The sequence below is a fragment of the Anneissia japonica genome, unplaced genomic scaffold (assembly GCF_011630105.1).
Source record: "Anneissia japonica isolate Jap-2015-1 unplaced genomic scaffold, ASM1163010v1 scaffold1626_len201304_cov172, whole genome shotgun sequence".
Lineage (NCBI taxonomy): Eukaryota > Metazoa > Echinodermata > Crinoidea > Comatulida > Comatulidae > Anneissia > Anneissia japonica.
This window is the reverse complement of record NW_022748627.1, coordinates 35,571-51,334: the sequence shown is the minus strand read 5'-3', so window position 1 is coordinate 51,334 and position 15,764 is coordinate 35,571. Positions and strand designations below refer to the sequence as shown.

At 33.3% G+C, this 15,764-nt stretch overlaps 2 protein-coding genes across 3 annotated transcripts in view; both read left to right on the top strand.

Annotated features, from left to right (window-relative positions):
• LOC117120925 overlaps positions 1 to 2,093 on the top strand; it is a 25,768-nt gene extending 23,675 nt beyond the window's left edge. For both annotated transcript variants that reach the window (XM_033266028.1, XM_033266027.1), the window contains exon 3: positions 1,781 to 2,093. The gene's annotated coding sequence lies outside the window, so the exon portion shown is untranslated. The remainder of the gene's footprint in view (positions 1 to 1,780) is intronic.
• Positions 2,094 to 9,615: 7,522 nt separating this feature from the next.
• Positions 9,616 to 14,687, top strand: LOC117120926. The gene is made up of 4 exons (XM_033266029.1): positions 9,616 to 9,780; positions 10,893 to 11,435; positions 12,415 to 12,594; positions 14,358 to 14,687. The coding sequence occupies exons 2-4, from the start codon at positions 10,932 to 10,934 to the stop codon at positions 14,412 to 14,414; spliced, it is 741 nt and encodes a 246-aa protein (XP_033121920.1). The 5' UTR covers positions 9,616 to 9,780; positions 10,893 to 10,931; the 3' UTR covers positions 14,415 to 14,687.
• Positions 14,688 to 15,764: the final 1,077 nt, after the last annotated feature.

The following is a 15,764-nucleotide window of genomic DNA, read 5'->3' as shown; positions in this document are numbered from 1 at the left end:
AGATGTGTATAACTGTACAGTATTAAGTAGTATGAATAATTGCCCAATATGTTTTTAAATATATATACATTACTAGATTAAATAATATACTAGATCACTACTAGATTATAGGCAATGTTTTAATAATTTAATTTTATAATTTTAATTTTAATATATGGAGGAGGTACATGGAACACGCTGTGAAATCTAAACAAAATATCTCATTACTGGGCTATCCATCGACTGGTTATACCATGGTTGGATTGAAATGTAATCCATTGATAATGAAAGGCACTTTTAATCATGCCTCATCAGTCAATAGGTACACGAACGATCTTCATCATTACCATATGGACAAAAATAAATTAATTAAAGTACAGTATTTAATTTATATTAAAAAGAGTTTAAAAAAAGATAGAACCTCCACCAGGATGGAACATATACAAAGACACACAATATATGGTAAAACTTGCATTGAACTGTCTTCATAAAGCTTAAACGAGGATAAACTTCGTATAAAAAATATATACAGTATTTCATCCGAACAATTTAAATTATTAAATGCAATTATCTTTTAAATGAACTCTCTTACGTCTTATCGGCTAAAGGGGTCCGTGTAACATAGGCCTAGATTACGTGTTTAGTGCAAGTACAAACAAAGGTACATGATAAGAATCAAATATAGAATTTAAGCTAACAAAAACAACATATCCAAAACAAGTCTATGTTATATTAGGCCTATATTGAAAAAAAAATGCAAACTTTTCAAAAATTCAGCCAAATATAGTTTGGCCGTGACTTTTCAAATGTTACGGCCAGGCAAATTTTTATACGGCCATATTTGAGGAATCTGGCCGTCAAAAAGGCCAAATGGCAACCCTGCTTGCAAGCACCACAAAACGGCTCATTCTTCGCTACAACTAGACTCGTGCAGACGCATTTATTAGCCGCAAAGTTACCATTCCAGGCCGTGATTGGTTGATAAACACAATGTGGAATATACAGCTGATTTGCAATCTGATCAATGACGAACACGCTTTCATAGGAAACCCATCTTAGTGTTAAGAGATATGATATAAAAACATATAATTTCACATATTTCCCGACAACATTTTCGCAAAAACTCTTCATACTTTAAATTCCCCAAGCCTTCTCTTCCATATTATTGCAAGATCAGCCTAATCGCGTCACAAATGAAGGAAGAGATAGAAAAACAAATGACTTCAAAATTCGCTCAAATTCCTCATATAAGCCCTCTCTCTCAGAGAGTGGGCTAAAAATAAATAGAGAATTTGTTTAATTAATAACAGTAGTACCTGTAATATCTATTATAAAGATTATCGGTCCAGCGCCTTCTCTAGTTGCTAGGTGCTACCAAGATGGCTACGGTCCATCGTGTACAAGGTGAAATACAACCTTGTTATTAAAATCAGCTTTATACGTTATCTAGTGTTCGTCGTTGTTATTTCATGGTCTCAAAGCAGGCTTAAATATTACAGTACCCAAAAAGTCTGAAATGGGAGGATTGAGTTTTTCCATAGGCCTATAACACACAAAAACTCCTAAATCGGAGGGTTGATTAAAAGTTTTGCTCTCTCTCTATATATATAGAGTTTGTTTAATAATTTCGGATCAGATATTGGAGCATATGCGCTGCACGCAGTAAATTTGACTTTGGAGTTTTCGCGTATACTACGCGAAAACTCCAAAATCGGAGAGTTGGCGGTGGGTGCAGACACACCGATTTCGGAGTAAGACCATTATAGTGCATGTTGTGTTGTCCAATTTTTTATTCTTTCAGAATATACTGATGATTACCATATAAAAAGTCTACAAAAAATGGAAAAAGATGGATAATGTTGTCATTGCTATTGGTGTTATTTTTGGAGTAGCAGCACTCATAAGCATCATTTTTCTTTGGCTAATGTGTTTGTACAACCGACGACGAAATGCATCAGAAAAAACAAGTGTTCCTAACCAGCAGAAGAATGGCATAGATCAACAAGATGTGGCCACATCATCACAAAATGAGGGTGTTAATACCAATGATGGTCCTCATCTTTGGGAAGAAAACTATCTGTATGCATTTGATGAAGTGAAGTTAAATCAGAAAAACTCAGTAAGATCAGCTTCAAATACTTTAAATTTCTCATTGTATCAAAAAAATGATGTTCTGTTGAAGGTGAAAGGGGACATGTCAAGCATGCACCATAGTATTATCATTGTTTTTCATCATTAAATTTTAAGGACGAAGTTGATGACATGTCAGATGCTGTATCGCCACAGAATGAGGACGATGTTAAAGAAAGTAAGATGTATGTGTCTGCTGATGAAGTGAAGCTAAACAAGAAACAATCAGTAAGAGCACTCACAAAAATATTAAAATGTTTTTATTATTTAAGTATGTATCCTATGTTTCAAAGAAGCTTCGGCTACTTTAGAAATCCCAGGAACTTTTTTTTGGTTGGTTTTTTATTACATTCCAAAGTGATCGAGAAATGCTGTGTAATTTCATGGGAATATTTTGGGAAAAATAGTTTTCAACAAAGATCCGATGATTGAACTGCCACTGACAATCAAAAGATAATGTTGCGTCTATGACCATTCAAGCTGTTTTGGAGTACTGAGCTCCCCGATTTCTCCTTTCTTTGAGTCCTCTCATTTTTTTCTCTTTTTACCCAGTCAGCATGTTGCTGACTGGGTTTTGTTTCCGAGCAGTTTCTTCTTTCTTTCTTTCTGGCAACATTTTAAAAGGCTACTAGTGGCAAACTACTGGACCGATTTAATTAAAAAAGCTTGGGGTCAAAGGTCACATAAGGGGCATTAGGGTCAAAAAATCAAAAATCGTATAAAAGACTACTTGTCTCACAAATAACGTAGCAGTCTTGACCTTTGCACATATACATTAGCATAAGACAGAGTCTATAGGGTGTTCAGGGGTCAAAGGTCATTAAGGGGTAATTTTCATCTTTTTTCTGGCAACATTTCATAATGCTACTAGTGCCAATTTCAACCAAACCTGGTCAGTATAACCGGTGACACCTCTCATACATGGGGTGTTCACTGCTTGGGGTCAAAGGTCACATAAGGGTCATTAGGGTAAAAAAAACATTTTAAAAAATGAATAAAAGACTTCTGTCACAAAAAACATAGCACAGTCTTGTCCTGGGCACATATGTACTGGCATAAGGTAGGGTCTCTATGGTGTTCAGAGATTTACGGTCAATGGTCATTAAAGGGTTATTTTTTGTTCTCTCTAGTAAAATTTCAAAATGCTACTAATGGCAAACCATTGGACGAAATTCAATCACATTTCATCATTAAGAACCGGTGTTCAGAGATTTACGGTCAAAGGTCATTAAAGGGTTATTTTTTTGTTCTTTCTAGTAACATTTCAAAATGCTACTAATGGCAAACCATTGGACAAAATTCAATCACATTTCGTCATTAAGAACCGGCGACACCTCCTACACCCCAGGGTAGGGATCAGGGTTACATAGGGGTCATCGGGGTCAAATTTTCAAAAAACTCCAATTGTGCTCGAATTTACCAGGAGCGAGCCTTAGAACCTTCTAAACATGAAAAACGACTCTTCACCTATAGGTCAAAAGTCACAAGGGTCACTATAGTGAAAATTATCAAATCATAATGAAAACTTGAGGACATCTGCTCACTTAACGGTTCACTGCACACATAAACATTGTAAATGAGTCAAAACTAGACCCCCTTTTCTCACAAAATAGACTATATAATTTGAATGGCATTTGGCAATCTGGGGCGATCGGATTATGAAACTAGATGTTTTAAGCTTTATAATCATCTATATATTTTCACAATTAATGCAAAATTGAGTGATCATTTTTCTTTCAAAATTGACTATCTCTTATGCTTTTGCATAGGAAAAAAGGTTAAAATTAGAGTGTTTTTTGGTATACTTCCTGCTTCTTTTTACCATAACTCTGCAACGACAGGTCGCTAAACCTCGGGGTGAACAGTCAATTGTAACTCACAAATTAAGCTTTCTTTTACCATGTAAGTCCCATGCTGGTTGCTTAAATAACCATTAATCATTTTTTCTTTACAATTTTGTATTAAGAACTGTTTTTACCATGTCTATGAATGACGTCACGTGCTTAAGGCCAATAGCAGCTACGAATTTCGAGTTTTCTGCAGTTTAGTGCGTTCATGCATAAATCCATGTAGGTCTGACTTACCTGAATGAGCTTTTGTCGCAAATAGAGGAAAAGCTTTCATTATGATTTCTATTGAGTAATGATTGGACCAATTGCTACCAAACATGGGGTGTTCACACAGGTTGAGCTTAAAGGTCACAGTGGTTATCTCTTAAAAAATGACTGGGTTCATGTTCTATTGAACATAGTATCTCTAGTTCTTTTTTTTTTTTTTTTGAGGAAAGCCAGCCCACGTGGCCCCCTCTGGATCCGCCATGGAGAATGTAATTTTCAGTGGCACTATGACATTGGTATTACTCCCAGTAATATCAATTTTGTATTTCAGTAATTTCAGTAATAAAAATTGTTACATTCCTATTTAATTATCTGTATTTAACTACTGTACGACTGTATTTATTAAATATTTATTCTATCATACAGTAATATCAAGCTTGATACTAGAAACGAAGCAACCTAAAAACATTTAATTCCATTCATACGGTAACCGAAATGTAAACAAAAAATTAAATTTCAGACCAGATTCTTCACAAATTCACTGGCACTTACGAACAGTAAACTGCATCACACCAGTGACTGTGACAACCTGACAGAGGCTCAAATGATGAGTCTCACACCCAAGGCACAAGACTTGGTCGGTCTGGTATACCCACATAAAAACACTAACAATGTACATTATTCAATTTTCAGAATAATATCATGAAAGATGCAGACATGACATATCCATCGCAAAATGAGGATGCTAATACAAATAGTGATAATTATTTTATGAAAGAAAACGTTGTGTATGCATCTGCAGATGAAGTGGTTGGAGTCGTTCAGTCATAAGCATGAAAATAAATGTTTCTGATAAAAGCATCCTCTGTAGAGGAACATGTATAGATACATTCAAGGGAGTCTAACTATGCAAGAAGCACATTAAAACAATGGATTGTAGATTACTTTATATTTTATTATAGTATCTGTAGTGATAGGCCTATACTCCAAATTGTTTCTTTTTTAAAGTCAGGCCACAGAGAAAGAAAAAAAACATGGTGTGCTTAAATATACAAATAAATTTGAATTGATGTTTGTAGAAAAAAAACAGAAGGACTAAGATACACAGATTTTTAAGAAGAGGAGAAAGAGGTACTCAGATAAAATGTGTTCAATTCGTCTAAAATTGGAAAATCAATCAACCAAGTGGAAGAAATTTTTTGGGGGAGAGATCTGTTTAAATAAATGAGATTTCTTGACCACAACTAATTTTATTTTGCTTTTGGTGATACCGGCACAGACTTCCGTGAGTAGAAAGCATGCAAATATGAATTTTTCGAGCGATGGGTCATTTTCCGGGGGATTCTTGCTTGCTTAAGGGAGTGTGGGAGGCACTCGATTTCAGTGAGACTCCTGCCACTCCTGGGATACTTAAGCGGAGTACTCACTGCGTGCACGGCGACGAGACGATGAACGCACATAAGAGCGCAGAACCAACGGATCTCTTTATTTTTATGAGGATTCGTTCAGACTGATACTGACAAACAGCCGACGGCGTTCGTCTATCGCTCGCCAGAAGCAGAGGTTCATTCATCGGGCGGCGCGGCGGTCATACAGTGAGTGCCCAGCTTTGACACCCCTGAAATATTGTTATATTGTTGAATAATAATGATATTTATACAAATTACCTTATAAGGAAAGGTAAAGTAGGAGAATAACCCATAACTTGCAGCGTCATTGTGCTGAATTGCGTATGGGTGTGGTCCATGACTACCTAGCAGCCGTAAAGAGGCGCTTCTTGGTAGATACATGTTCACATCTGGCATTTTGGTTATTTATAAGGGAAATAAACATTTGAATTGATATCATATTATATACACTTAATGTGATTAAGAATAGTAACTTAAATGATATTACACAGTATATTAGCAGATTTTAACAATAAAAAAGGACTGTATTATTGAATTATGTTATCGCTACCATAAAATGAGTCATGTCGCGCCTTGTAATGAATAGAAACAACAGCCGCATATTAATATTATAGGCAGATTTTCCTCTGAATACAATTGGTTTTTATTTCTTCTAGAGTTAGTTCAATATCAGATACGCTCTATAATACATTGTTAAGTGGGTGTTAAAAGGAAAGGCAGCCTGCTCTGGCCAAGTGTCTCCATTTATATTAAAAGGGGAATTTTTATTTTCATAATTGAATAATAATAGCATTTATACAAATTACCTTATCTGGCATTTAGGTTATTTATAAGGGATATAAACATTGTGAATTGATTAAAAGGGGAATTTTTATTTTCTGTTTACAGTATTACACCCAGCAGTACTACCACCAAAGGGGAGAGGGGGTTGGGAAAGGGACCCGAGACAAAACAATTTTAAAATATAACATATTTTGAATGACATTCTAACGTTTTAGCTTTTGATAAATGTATATAAATCTGTGTATTTTATTTCATTTTATATATATTAACTATCATTCCTAATGAAATCAATTGTTAGTTTTCAGTTAGTGTAATGTAAATATGTTTACTTTAATTTCATTTTAAGTATTACTGTTGTAAATATTTTCAAAATAAACAAAGTATTAATTACTGTTACTTTTGAATTTGATTTCATTTTTATATAAATTTGTATATACTTGTATTTTTAACTTTTAAGTCAAAAGAGACTTATGAAAAACACAATTATGTGCAAGTTTTTCAAATTAAAAATGTATGTTATTATGTCTCTCATCATCCAAATTAGGCAGGAGCAGATCCAGACATGTCCAAAAGGGGGCCGAAAGTGGGGCCGATCGAGATAACATCACCCTAGGGGTCCGGGATTCCCCAGCGAAATTTTTGTTTTTTTGATGTCTGAAAATAACCTCTGAGGCGTTTTGGGCAATCATTTTTTTCTTTTTCTTTCTTTCTTTTTTTCCCTTTTTTTAACTTTCTAAAAGAGGGGGGAGGCAGGGCCCGGCCCAGCCCCCACCCCCTACATCCTCCCCTGTTAGGTATATTTACATTAATTACCTGGGCTAGAAGACCACAGGATGCCTTTGCTGGCCCTCCCATATTCCCTCTCTTTATGCCCCAGCAGCTTTGCTGCCCAGGTCTCCGCATCTCCATGAGTAGCCCTGCCCAGCAGAGCACATGACTAATCCTAATAGGGCTACACACACACAACAAAATGAAGAAAAAGAAACCTATTTGCAATGGCTGATCCATGAATGCGATGGAGGAGTGCCCAGATAAGCAATTTTACAGTTAAAATCCAGATTTGTATGGTTGGGGCTAAGGTACATAATTGTTATGTATGACACACTTAGATTACTAGAAATGCCACTCTTAAGGCCTGTTTATACTTCAGCAATAGCGATAATGATAAAAAAGCTAAAAAGCGATTGTTCATATAGAAAACAGAAGAAATAAGATAAGTTTTTACACTAGGTCGATTCGATAACAATTTATCGTGTATACGACAACAAAATATTTTTAAAAATCAAATCAGATATCGTCATAATCATGGAAAAACGATAAAATCGTTGCCACTACTACGATTTTAATGTTTTTCCATGATTATGATGTCATCTGATTTGATTTGTCAAAATATGCTGTTATCGCATAACTGATAAATCGTTATCGAATAGTTCTAGTGTACAAACTTCTCTTATTTTCTATATGAACAATTGCTTTTTAGCTTTTTCATCGTTATCGTTATCGTTGAAGTATAAACAGGCCTTTAGACTTTTAATGTAATTTCCTTAAATCTGTCTAGGATTTGCTCTTTTGGATCTATCCCTTGGATGCAATGTTCAGTGGCACTATGACTTTGGTAAAATAATGATAATAATAACTGTGAACTTATAATAGCATAATGAAAATACCTCTATGGGTTTTTACAACCGGATTTAAGATAAATTATCACCCAAACTAAAATAATAAATGAAAATCTACTATATAAATATTCTTAACTTGATTTATTTTAAGTTATGAATCATTTGAAAAATATAATATTAAGTTTCTTTGATACATTTCAATAATTTTGTTAAAAATTTTTTTTTTAATTTACTACCTTGCTTACTTTTCTTTTCCTTTTCCCATGTCTTCTATTTCCTTTTTTTCCTTCCCTTTTTCCCTCTTTTCCTTCAGTCCTATACATCTTTTCCTTTACTTCCCTTTTTCTTTCTTTTCCTTCAATCCCATTCTTTCTTTTCCTTTACCTACCTATTAGTATAATTTCTTTCTTTACCTTTTCTTTCTTACTTTTTCCTTCTCTTATTCCCTTTTCATTTCTTTCTTTTCATTTATAATGCATTTTCCTTGTTTATTTCTTTTCTTTTCCTTTATAATACATTTTCCTTTCTTGTTACTTTTTCCCTTTTCTTACCTTTCATTTTTCTTTTCACTTTTCTTATTCTTTCGCCTTTACCATTTCCTTTCTTTTCCTTTTCCTTCTATCTTCTTTCAATTTCTTGCCTTTCTTTTCATTTCATTCTCTTTATTTTTCTTTCTCTTTTCCTTTCTTTGTCTTTCTTTACCTGTTTTTTTTTTTTTTCTTTTTCTTGTTACTCACAGTAATACAATACCTCTATGGGTTTTTACAACCGGATTTAAGATAAATTATCACCCAAACTAAAATAATAAATGTAAATCTACTATATAAATATTCTTAACTTGATTTATTTTAAGTTATGAATCATTTGAAAAATATAATATTAAGTTTCTTTGATACATTTCAATAATTATGTTAATAATTATTTTTTTTTATTTACTACCTTGCTTACTTTTCTTTTCCTTTTCCCATGTCTTTTATTTCCTTTTTTTTCCCTTCCCTTTTTCCCTCTTTTCCTTCAGTCCTATACATCTTTTCCTTTACTTCCCTTTTTCTTTCTTTTCCTTCAATCCCATTCTTTCTTTTCCTTTACCTACCTATTAGTATAATTTCTTTCTTTACCTTTTCTTTCTTACTTTTTCCTTCTCTTATTCCCTTTTCATTTCTTTCTTTTCATTTATAATGCATTTTCCTTGTTTATTTCTTTCTTTTCTTTTCCTTTATAATACATTTTCCTTTCTTGTTACTTTTTCCCTTTTGTTGCCTTTCATTTTTCTTTTCACTTTTCTGATTCTTTCGCCTTTACCATTTCCTTTCTTTTCCTTTTCCTTCTATCTTCTTTCAATTTCTTGCCTTTCTTTTCATTTCATTCTCTTTATTTTTCTTTTTCTTTTCCTTTCTTTGTCTTTCTTTACCTGTTTGTTTTTTTTTTCTTTTTCTTGTTACTCACAGTAATACAATTTTGTATTTCAATTGTATAGTACAGAAATTGTATTTTAACCGGCTATGATGGCATGTACATGCATCATTGAACATTAGACTGTGAATTCTACAAATACCAAATACACCAAGCTAACAGATATTATAATGTATGACAACAAAGTCTATTTACTCAAAGGTAATGGAGAGGCATCCTTTGTAATGCACTGAAAGAACAAAATATATATATTGTTATACATGCAGTACTTCTGAAGTATATTTTTAAACACAGAACAAATCATGTGAAACCCCCTAAATTACTTCCTCATACTATAAGTATAGTACTGTAGCAGTACTCTTTCAAATGAGTGGGCAGCAAAAGTTGAAGGTAAGTTGATTATAGACTAAGATTCTGCTTAAATTAAAATTTTTAAATTAGATAGAACCCTGTTAGTGTGGTAGACTTGAAATAATGAAATAAAAACACTGGTAGAACTTTACAGACAACTTCACTTACTATTGCAAGCACTCACTAGCAGTGTCTATGCTTAGAATATAATTTTTGTAATTAGTTCCAATTCATAAATATTAACATTGAATTGTATGAAATTGTAGGGAAAATACAGTAGGTGATATAGATAGCTTCTACTGGTGCTGGCACTTGTATGGGCATTTATAATGCGCCTCTTCTTTCTTGAGGTTATAAAGCGCAGTTTTTTTAACCCTGGTCACTGGGGTCAACATGTTGGTGTTGGTAATCAGCGCAGGAGCAGGCAACCCCCACCAAGTACCCATTTACACTCCTAGGTGGAGAGAAGCAATGTACATGAAATGCCTTGCTCAACGACACAAGCGAAATGCACAGCGAGGAATTGAAACTCCAATCTCGAGGTTGAAAAACCAAACCATTGCCGCTGCACCAAACCACCTCCTATTGGGTTCAGAGAATTCCCTCTCCCTTCCCAATTGGAGAAGATTGTTATAAATCCAATACAAAGTTTAATTAAATATTAAATAATCATCATCATCATCCATCAATTTCCTCTGGTCTAATACCAGTATCTATTGTAATTGTGTCAAGATAAGCTAGTGGTTAGTGGTTTAAATAATGCAAACATAGAGCTTTCACCAGAAGAATACATCATCTACAGTAATTTGCCATCAGTGCTACAACATACTACACAATTTACAAGGAGCAATGAAACAAAAACTTTCGCAACAATTTCAACTGATTAGGTTAAATAATAGTAGTAACACGTAACAAACTTAGAGTGCTTTATGCCAACAAGGCCTCCGGGCCCTTCACATTATTACCTGGATCAAGCACATATGGAACACGTCTCAGCTCCCTGTGCAGAATTCCATAATGATGTAGTCTGTAATCGGCACATTTTGTGTCAGAACCTACTAGGTACCCACTTGTACTTTGGTGTTGCGAAACAACTGTGAATTGTCTTCCTTATAGAATAATCAGTGTTGACCAATTTTCAATTCTTTCAGATACTGACGATTTCATAACATAAAAAAATCTAGAAAAAAATGGTGGAACAAGATGAACTTTTCATTTTTATCGGTGTTGGTTTTGGAGTAGCAGTGTTCATAAGCATCATTTTTCTTTTACTAATAATGTATTTGTACATCCGAAGACGGAAAGCATTGGAACGTCAGGATGAAACTGGAAATAGACAGAGAGCCGCATCAGAGAATGTTTTGATAGGAAGGGCTGACCAGAGTGAGATTGTCACACGGAAGATGGAGACTTCACCACAAAATGGCTCAGCGGGAAATCCACAAAATACACCAGATGCAACACCATTTATGACTCAAAGTTATGAAGACATTGAGATTGGCGGTTTTCCTAACCCGCAGGAGAATGGCATAGTTGATGCAATATCTCCATCAAATGATGATGCTGATATGCAAGAAGATGTGGCAACACCATCACAAGACGAGGGTGCTAGTATCAATGGTGGTCCTCATCTTATGGAAGAAAACGATATGTATGTGTCTGCTGATGAAGTGAAGTTAAATCAGAGAAACCCAGTAAGATCATAGGCTTCAATTATTGAAGTTTTAAATTAATTAATTAATTAATTTATTTATTTATTTATTTATCAATCAATCAATCAATCAATCAATCAATCAATCAATCAATCATTTAATCAATCAATCAATCTATTTATTTATTTATTCAGGAAAACAATTACAAAACAAAACAAAGCACATGTTTACAAAAGAGTAGTCCCTAGGACGGTTCAAAAGCAACCTTATGCCACTATTATCAGCAATGATGTGAACCTCCACCTACAATTTACTAATACAAAAAGAAATAAAATTAATAAACAGCTTGCAAACAAAAAGTGTATTGTTGAGGGGAAATGAGATGCGTCAAATCTTAGTTTGAAAAAAATATTTCTATTTACAATATAATAATTGAACTTTTTTTCTATTTACATTAAAATAAAAGTTCAATATAACCGAACTTCTTTTAAAATAATTAATTGCACTTGCCCAACTGTTAATACTTAATCACACTAAATTGTTACATTTTGATTTTTTTTTAATGTGGTCTATGTAAATTTATTTTTATATGTACAGTTATATTTTTATGCTAATGTAATTATATTACAGTTTTTAACATATTTAATTGTAAAATAAATAATTGCCATTTTGAATTCATACGTTTTTTTTGGGTCGGGTGTGAGAATTTTCGTTGGGTTCTTATTGGCTTCTTTAATCAATTTGTGTGTGTGTGTGTGTGTGTATGTGTGTGTGTGGAATGTTTAAGTTCTTTTATTTTAATGGTTGTTATTGGTTTATGGAAATAGGATTTGAAGAGGCACGCCACTTTGTGATAGTAGTTATTACCGCTTTTGTCTCTCCACAGCTCTCCTCTTTCATTTTGTGTATTTTAATGTTTGTACTGCTGATTAAAATTTAGTTACAATTTTTTCAATCCTATTTCATTTGTATCAAACATGTCTTATATTATTATCATTGTTTTATTTTATTCAATTTCAAGGACGAAGCTGATGACATATCAGATGCGGTATCTCCACCGAATGAGGATGATGCTAAAGAAGATTCAGTGGCATCACCGTCACAAAATGAAGATGCTAATACAAATAATGATTCTTATTCTATGGAAGCACATAAGATGTATGTGTCTGCTGATGAAGTGAGGTTAAACAAGAAACCATCAGTAAGAGCATTCATAATAATATTAAAATGCTTTTATTTTTTAAGTTTGTATCCTGTTTCATAGATGCTTCAGCTACTTTAGCAGACCTTTTTTGATACATAATAAATATTTAAAATTAAATGAAAATGAAATGCCATATGTGGTAGCCAACAAAACCTTAGGTTGTTGGGAAGTGATTGTTAAAAGGGGTGGCAGACAAAGCCTGGTGCTCTGGGCAAGTGTCTATTTATATCCATAGGATAATTCTTTTTGTGTGTTTTCTTTTACATTCAGCAAAGCATGACACAGCATATAGGCCTACACAACAGAATGAATACATTAATTTGCAGTAGCAGATACAGGAATTTGAAATTGAGGGGTCCTTAAAAGGCAATTTTACAAATAGGGTCCACAGCACATGGTTGGGGCTGAGGTAGAAACTTTTATATCTATGGAATTTCTAGAGACTGGAAATGACAGATTTGAATGTAATCCTTTAATTCTCCAATTAATTTTGTTTAACATCAATGATAATGCCAATATCAGTGACAGCCATGTGTCTTCTGAAGAAGACAGCTACTACAACTGTAACCATATTTATGAGTGGGAGGAGACAGACCAGGTTCTCCCACCCTTGAATCTGTCGATGATTTTCTTTACTGTAATTACACCTCAAAGTGATCAAGACTAAAGCTGGTTCCATTCCATGGAAAAGCATTTCCAATGGTGATCTGCTTAGACTGCAGACAATAAAAAAACATCATAGCATTGCCAATAACTCATACCGAAGAGAGGTAGATTCATCATGGCCGACACAATATATTTTTTGGAATCACAAGCTAGCGTTGATATTCACGCTGTAATTCTTCTGGTTCTTGTCTACTACATAAAATTAAACTATTAAAAAAAAATTACAATCTTCATTATTAATATTATTATTATCATGATTAATATTCATTTTTTATAAAATAATAAAAAAAACCTATAGAAGTACACGGTGTGCAGAAAAGTTTGTGTTTACCGTATTTATACGAATAAAAGCCACAGGGCGTCTATTGTTGGGAAGGGTTTTTGAGTGGGTGTTTATTCAAGGAGACATTTTTTTCTTCTTCATATAAAATGGTTACGTATATATTTAAATAAATGCCCCTTAATTTCATACTGTGTGGAACTACCACGCATGATAATTTCCGTCAAAATGTGTTACTGCATGATCATAAAGACTTACTGAGATCCCAGCCAAGTTATAAAAAATGTAATTTTACTAGAATAGAATAAGATAATGTGTTGAGAATGATGATGCTTCCATTAGTCTTGACCACAGTCAATTAGGAGGCATTACTTGAGAAAAAAACATAACACCCTGCGACCTGTGGATGGTCTTCTTTTCGAGGCTAATTTTGCAAAGTAAAGGGGGCTTTTTTTTAAATGAAATGCTGTAAATTTTGGGAATTACTACTATAAAACAATAAATTAGGGCCACTGTAACACCAGTCTGTATTGTGGTATTAAGTCTCCTAACTGTATAAACCAAGCGTGTTTCGGGACGTGTTTTTAATTTTTAATTTTGTTTCTATCCCGAAAAGAAACCCATGAGCTTTTTGCAAGGTTAATTTTGCACACTAAAGCCGGGTTTTAATATGAAATGGGCTTATTCTCAAGATTAAGCTCATTGGGCTTCAATTCAAGGTGTTACAGAATTCAGCCCATGTCCTCTGAAATTTCTTTTCATTTAGTAAACTTAATACTATTTAAAGAAAAAAAAATTTATTTTAATTTCACAGGTTATCCATTATACAGTAGAAAGTGGTGATATCTACGCTGGAGTTGTGAAGTCGTGAAGTCAAACATCTAAAGGAGAATATACAAGAACAATATGTTTCATGCAAGATGCATAATAAAACAACGGAATGTGGACTACGGTCTAATACAAAAAATATACTATCTGGCCTACTATTGTTTCTTTCTTCTAAGTACATTAGGCCTTTACCTCAATCTCAATAATTCTTTATTGTCCATTCATATAAAACAGAAATGTAATTTGAACTGACATACATACATTTACAAATATTTTTAATCCCAAAGACAAAAGCACAACATCCAAAAAAAAAAAACCAATTTATCAATACAGACGTAAAAGGTTATTAAAATTGCACTAAAAATGATTATGTACAAATTGAATTCTTAATAGTTATCATTATTTCATTATTATCAAAATTTATATTTACAGTATTTAAATTACATAATTAATGTTGCACATCTATGTTAATAATTAATTGTAATATTAATATATATGTAGTATTAGAAGCGGTTGGCGCATCAGTTGTGGCTTGGACTCCCAACCTTGAGGTCGGAAGTTTGAAACTCTTACTGTGCAAACCGCTTTTGTCCTTGGGCAAGGCATTTTACAAGTGAGTACAAGTGAGTACCTGGAAGGTTCGAACACAACTGCGCTGATTACTAGCTGCAATATTATGGAATTCTCCCCAGGGAGCTGAGTATGTGTTCCATATGTGTTTGATCCAATGACCGGGGTAGTAATGTGAAGTGCTTAGAGGCTTTATGCATGAAGCGCTATATAAGACCGACATATTATTATTATTCTTCTTCTTATTATTATTATTATTATAAAAAAAATATAATTTGACTTTCTATTGTAAAATACCTCATGATTATTATGTGCATGAACTGAATTAATTAACATAACTAAACATTTTATCATTATTATTTATTATATTTACAAGATTAAAATTCTTAAAATTCTACATCATTAAGATTATAACAACAAATTAAGAATTAAGATATCTAAAATAAATTAAAATTACACTCATTTATCTATTGACCTTGGACTGAATTTTGCCTTAAAAAAAAACTTATAAAATGTTTTGTCCTGGTTTGTGGTGGTGGTAGTAGTAGTCTCAGATGAGAATGGCTACCACAATATGATCATGTAGAAGGTGGGTTCTGTCACAAATAGTACTATTAACTTTCTATATAACTTGTTCAATATACAGTAATTCAATATCAATTAAATTCTCATCTATAAGTTTTTGCTCTCTTATCTATTTAATTATTTAAGCTGTATGATTCTCATGAAACATCAGGGTTGTAGCTGTAGAAAACTAAGGGTGGGTGCTACACACTTTAAGGGGTGGGTGATAACGTTGGTAGACAATACTCTAAATAATAAG